The sequence below is a fragment of the Barbus barbus genome (assembly GCF_936440315.1).
Source record: "Barbus barbus genome assembly, chromosome: 6".
Classification (NCBI taxonomy): Eukaryota; Metazoa; Chordata; class Actinopteri; order Cypriniformes; family Cyprinidae; genus Barbus; species Barbus barbus.
This window is the reverse complement of record NC_136734.1, coordinates 23,916,568-23,922,886: the sequence shown is the minus strand read 5'-3', so window position 1 is coordinate 23,922,886 and position 6,319 is coordinate 23,916,568. Positions and strand designations below refer to the sequence as shown.

The window sequence follows — 6,319 nt, the reverse complement described above, 5'->3', positions numbered from 1 at the left end:
TTTCTGCCAGAAAAGTTCAGCTGAATGTACTACTCAGCAAAGCACTCAATTCACATGCAATTTCTTCTTTTTTAATAACAAAGTGTGTATTGTTATAGAATATGAGCATGAAAAAAACTGTATTGTGGGGACTGAATGGTCAAGGTCCACTGTGATTCATCCTTATGTAATCAAAAACATATTTATTGTTTAATAGTAATATTCTTAAGTAAACAAAACACCAAATTAGCATGAATTATTTTTATTTCATGGTTATATCCCACACAGATTTCCGCTGGATTAGAAAGGTTTGTATAAAAATGAATTAATAAAAGTTAAAAAGTGAATAAAGTAGTAATTATGGACATATCCAATATTTTAACCAAAACAGTGTTTCATCTCAAAACTCAAAAATATCAATGTGCTCATCATTTCTGATAGAGCCTGTATTAGTTTCATTAGAGAAATGTTTAAAATCACAAAACAATAAATAGATATAAAGAAAAAGAATACATTTATGGCTAAAAGGCTTTGAAGTCTTGTGTATTAATTTCAATAGCCATCCTTGTCGTCAAACTTCTTAATCTTCTCTTTTCTTCCTCTGTTCCTTTGCTTTTTGTTTTGCTTTCTATAAAGATAGCACAATGGCACAAAATTTAATTCTAATAACATAATAATAAACATATACATTATAATTGGTTGTATACATTCAGTAAGTAGTAGCGTGGCAGTGGTGTATATCTCACCCTTTGCCCTTCAATAATCTCTGTCCTTGCCTCCCATTTGGATCCAAACAGACCTTTAGCTTCCTCTTAACCTTTCCTTTTCCCTTTCCTTTTGCACTCACAGTTAATCTAAGATGGGGAGGAAAAGACACAAAAGAAACAAGAGCTATTGTTTTATTGCAATTGCGGGCTTGCAATTGTTCATTACAATGCTCATTAATTGTATTGAATCTCTAGAAGAAATAAAGATTTATAAACATTATCTAATCTGTGATAGGACTCACAGTATGCATATACTTACATAATCTCTGTCTTTGAGCAAGAGGAACTTGGTGGGAACAATTCAACTGCATGAATCCATCTGGGCTTCACTGCTTTCTGCAGTTTGCCTCTGCATAAGCAGCGTTGTGATACCCCCCCTGCTTGCCCTATAGCACATGATAAGATTAAAGTTATGATAAATTTAAGGACTAATGTACACAACAGATGCAGAGCAGGAAAACTATTGTTCCAAGCCGGTAATCACTGATTGGATTGACAGACAATATACCTCATACCAAAACACATGTATAAGGAGTTATTTGTTATGATGCATATTGTATATGTTTAACAGAAACACTTGAGAATAACATTCAATCAATGATATTAACAAAACATTATATCTGGTGGATCTCTGGAATACTTAATTCTGACTGGACTGCTTTCTGTGGTCAAACATGTTTATATAACGACTGACAAACTGATACAGAATTTTTCAATAAGAGCAGACTGTAGATTATTACAGTTAATTTAATGTTTAAAAATGTCATACTTTGGTGCATACATGGTCATATACTTATGAAACACAAACTGCTAATCTTTTAAGTTTTAATATTTTCTTAGTTTTAGATTGTCTTCAAAAAGAAATTTTGTTCAGACCCCTTCCTGGACAACAACCACCTTTTTTTTTTTTTTTTTTGTACATTAATTAATTTTTACACATGTTAACAATATGCATTAAAGGGTTAACTAAAAGGCTTTACTATTTGGTCTGTGTATATATGATGCAAATGTAAGACAATAGATATCAGCTTACCTGCAGAGTGTGTAAGAGTCACTCCAAACACCAGAACACACAACAGTGTGAGAACAAGCTGATTCATGATTCACCTCACAGGCAGCTCCAAAGAAATGTTTCCTTCTTACACGGTCCGTTTCTTATAAAGCACAGACTTACTTTCATTTTCCAAGCTTCCAATGAAATGTTCTCAGCAACACATCCGTCATCCTTGAGGATAAAGTTGCATGGACGGAACAGAAATGACCACTTGTTTTAACATTTGAAATCTGCACTTAAAAGTCACTAAAGACTATGTAGAGAGAAAGACAGCACAAAGAAACCATCATTATTATTCATATTTATTTATTTTGCTTTAGGCAAGAAGGAATACATTTTTTGCCAGTCAGAATAAACCTTTTCTAAACCTAGCTTTTAGAAGTGAGTGTTGTATTAACAAGGTTTTATAGTCAAACATTAACATTCACCACAAATTAATGATAAAAACAGGCATGTGCTTGGCATATATTTGGTCACTTAGTTTGTAATGTTTGCCTTTTGGGAAGAGACTGTATTTCCTTAGAGTATTTAATTGTATTGAACTTAACTTGACTGTGCAGACAACAAAGGATTTAAGATTGTTCTCTGTGTAATTGGTCGTATGAGCAAATGTTTTTAGTAAAACCTGATATTATTAAAGGTGTGTGTGTGCTACAGATAGGAGTGATCAAATCATGTGGCATGTTATGCAAAAGAAGTGAATAGATTTAAAGAGAAAAAACTGAAATTACTTGAAATGCAACTAAAATGATTACAAATTATGACTAAATAATTAAGACTTGAAACAAAGCCAAAATGTCAAACTGGTCACTTGTAACTGAAAGCATTTTTGCCTCCACTTCAGCCAGGCATGTTTTTCATACATCCGGAGATATTACATACTGTATGTGACATCAAATTAATAACTACATGGTTCAGTGTTTGGACAAGAGGAATAATTAGTAATCAGATTAACATACAGTAAAATGTATACGTTCCTTGAATTTCTGAAAGCAAAATGATCCAACATAAAATTGTGAGATTTGAGAAGTTTGAAGATTTCCTACATCTCAAAATATGGTCACAGTCATAAGACGTGACACAGATTTGTTTGTGGCCTCTTTGTTTTCTTTTCTGTTCCTTACTTGGTGAAGATAAGGGGAAATTCAGTTCAGTCCCTGTGCCAAGGTTATTGAGGGAACTGGTGAGTGATGAAATGGCCAGAATGCTGCACAGACAACACCTACAAACTAGTTTTTACAACACCTACAACCTAGTCTGTTGGAATTTGTTACCCTGTTGGCGTTGGTTGGAGTTTGTTGTCACCCGACTGAACATGCTAAATCGGCGTTTGTTGGGCTGTGGAATGACGTGGCCACGAACCGTTTCCCATGACGATGCGCATATTTCACTTAAAGACTGCTTCACCTACGGCCTCTTTCGTTTTATTCGCCGTCTTTTCAGGCGAAGAATGACACGCAAAGACATTAATAACAGTAAAATTTTGATTGTGGTTACAGGATCATCAGTTTCGTCCCCAATCAAATTTACACCAACACCAGACGCCAGCGCCAGCGGCGCAACAAAACACAATCTGGGAATGTGTCCTCACAGCAGCAATGCATTCTGGGAATTTAGGTCACGGGAGCTACCGCGGAGACTGGATAATATAGTGGATATAGACGTTGATATTATTATTTAATGTTTCTATTATTCTACTTAAGATCGCATTGGAGTGGTTAAGGCTCACTTTACATCATTTGCCATAGCCCTTTGCACAGCCGGTGTGATCGTTTGCATCATTGTTCGGCATCTCTAATAGTAAGGAATCTTCAACTTGGTTCATTATTTATTTGCATAGAATCCACAATACACATAGTTTCAAAGCAGCTTGTTATGTTACCTCTATATTGTCTTAATTCTTTACACTGAGTAGATTTACTGGGCAATTGTGATATATAACAATGCTAAACGATCCACTGTTTAAGATTTAGCTATGTATTCTCCCCTTTAAAAAAATAGGCATGGTTTTGCTACTCTAACCAAAGTGTTTTAGCAGTTAGCCTATATCAGTACCACTGTAGTGAAGGGAGACTGAATAATGAATATTTGCAGCCTCTCAGACAATTAAGAGCGTTTTTTTTTATTTAAAGAGTTCCCCTTCAATTCGGTCACTCTACATTGCTATGGGAAATACCTTTTTCTCGAATACTACTGAAGCCTTATTGAATCACGCCAGTGAAACTGGCCAATGGCATTCAAGCGCGCGAAATCCGGGAATCCCACTCTATATAAGGCAGTGCTTGTACGTCATCCATTCAGAATCTTTTTCTTCAGCCAACCTTCTACTAGAAGCAGAAAACCTATCAACAAGACTACTCACTGTGATCTACACGCTGCAGCGGACACACCTTTTCTTCCCCTGTTGTGTACCGGTGAGCTTTGGAAGCAAGATGACTCGTGATTGCCTCTCCTGTGTGGAGCCAATCGAACTCTCTGATGGCCACGAATCGTGCGACTTCTGCCTGGGCTGTGCCCACGCAGGGGCGGCGCTTGGGGGGAGGGACTTCCCCCACTGCGGAGATATGAGTCTCTGGACTCTCTGGCTCCGTGTGGCCATCGTCCAAGGCGATGAACTCACCCAACTAGCTCTGCCGTGCTCTTGCAGCCTCTTTTGAGCCAAGGAGAAAAGTGCCGCGAGTTTCTGATGCGGATCTGTCAGGATCAGGTGACGAGCCCGCGCCGGCTCAGTGCCCCCGCGCTCCTCACCCCCCTGGTGCAGGTCCCCTTTTCCAGTGCGCTTCATGACTGCTGATCTCCGCCCTTCCCCCGACGCTCAAGATGTGGTGTCTTTCGGTGCCATGGAGGGCACTGAAGAGGAGGATGATGCCATTTCGGTGGCAGCGTCTGCGAGAGAGGAGTAGTCCAACAGCCCGCTGGATTACACTGCGCCCCACGGCAGCGACGCGGGGGACCTCCATCACAGTGATGTCGAGCTCCTAAGCGTCCTGTCCAAGGCAGTGGATGAGCTCGGGTTGGAGTGGGCGCCTCCTGCCGAGCCGGCCAGAAGCCGTCTGGATGAGTGGTACCTCCAGTCGGATTGCGGCCGCAAAGACACCCCACGGAGACTCGGCCCCTTTTTCCCCGAGGTGCACGACGAGATAAAAAAGTTCACCAGTCGGGTACATAATCCGGGATCCTCCCTCCTGTCTTCTGTGGATGGAGCTGACCAAGTGGGATAAGTCAAACTTCCCCCCGTGGAAGAAGCAGTGGCTGCCCATCTCTGTCCGTCAGCCGCGGTGAACTGGAGAGTGAGAAACAACGTGTCTCTCCCCTCTAAACCTTGCCGCGCCACTGCAAACCTTGCCGGCAAGGCTTTCTCCGTGATGGGCCAGGCAGCTTCAGCACTGCACATGATGGCGATACTCCAGGTATATCAGGCCAAGCTGCTCAAGTCTCTGGATGAGCACGGGCCGGACCCCGAAGTGTTTAAAGAGCTCTAACGCGCCACGGATCTGGCCCTCAGAGCGACGAAGGTGACAGCTCGAGCGATCGGCCGCAATATGGGGAATCTTGTGGTACTAGATCGTCACCTGTTGCTTACTCTGACCGAGTTGAAGGACTCAGAGAAAATGGCCCTTCTGGACGCTCCCGTGAACCCCTCAGGTCTCTTCGGAGCGGCGGTGGAGATGTTCACGGAGTGCTTCGTTGAAGCACAGAAGCAGTCGAAGGCCATTAGCCACTTCCTGCCAAAGCGCGCCTCCTGCGTGTTCCCGCTCCTCCTCAGCGCAGCGTGCGGGAAGACCGCACGCCCCTTTTGCTGCTCTTCGACGCGAACATGAGCCGGCGGTGAGGTCAAGACAACCGTGGCAAAGCGTCTTTAGGGCTCGAAGGGCCAGAGACCCCGCCCTGGCAGAAACGGAGGGCCACCGGCACCGGAATCAAAGCCGCGTTCCTGATGCTGTCTCTCGGAGGAGGAAAGCTGCACCCAGCGCCGAAGACGAGCCACTGAAGAAGTCCGCTCACTCCGCTGTGTGTGCTCACCCCTGCCTGTTGCGGGTGGCGAGAGTAATTGACATGTTTGTGTTTTGACTGTTCCACTATGCAGTGCAATAAAGTTGAAAAAAAAAATACAAAACTCACCTCAATATCAGGGCAATTTTCCTCCTCTCACTCCCCTCTCCCCCATCACTCACTCTCACACTCGTGTGGTATTAAACTCCCCGCCCCCCAACGGCGAGTTATCCCTCACGGTGTGCAGTCTGCCTCGCCCGCTGTCACAGTTCACAGAAGCGTGGCAGGCACTGCCAGGGGTATCAGAGTGGGTTATGAAATCAATAAAGAACGACTACACGCTTCAGTTCTTCTGCAGATCGCCCCGTTTCAACGGTGTGTTAATGTCCACTGTGCGGGAGCGGAATGCCTTAGTTCTGCGAGAGGATATACACAATCTTCTTGCAAAGCGTGCTGTAGAGGCAGTACCCCTCACAGACCGCAAGGGCGGCTTCTACAGTTGTTATTTTCTGGTGCCAAAGAAAGA

At 42.8% G+C, this 6,319-nt stretch overlaps 1 protein-coding gene across 1 annotated transcript; it reads right to left on the bottom strand.

Moving 5' to 3' along the window:
• Positions 1-227: 227 nt before the first annotated feature.
• On the bottom strand, positions 228-1,916 carry LOC306870829 (C-X-C motif chemokine 10-like). The gene is made up of 4 exons (XM_079418257.1): positions 1,780-1,916; positions 1,006-1,132; positions 726-833; positions 228-607 (listed from the first exon to the last, which is right to left on the bottom strand). Exons 1-4 carry the CDS (start codon positions 1,844-1,846, stop codon positions 532-534), a joined length of 378 nt encoding a protein of 125 aa, XP_079274383.1. The 5' UTR covers positions 1,847-1,916; the 3' UTR covers positions 228-531.
• Positions 1,917-6,319: the final 4,403 nt, after the last annotated feature.

Bases quoted from the DNA above. Each gene is read 5' to 3' on its own strand.
- LOC306870829 (XM_079418257.1), bottom strand. From the start codon at position 1,846: ATGAATCAGCTTGTTCTCACACTGTTGTGTGTTCTGGTGTTTGGAGTG. The intron at 1,133-1,779 runs GTAAGCTGATAT...CATGTGCTATAG, and splicing joins GACTCTTACACACTCTGCAG to GGCAAGCAGGGGGGGTATCA. The intron at 608-725 runs GTGAGATATACA...CTATCTTTATAG, and splicing joins AGATTATTGAAGGGCAAAGG to AAAGCAAAACAAAAAGCAAA.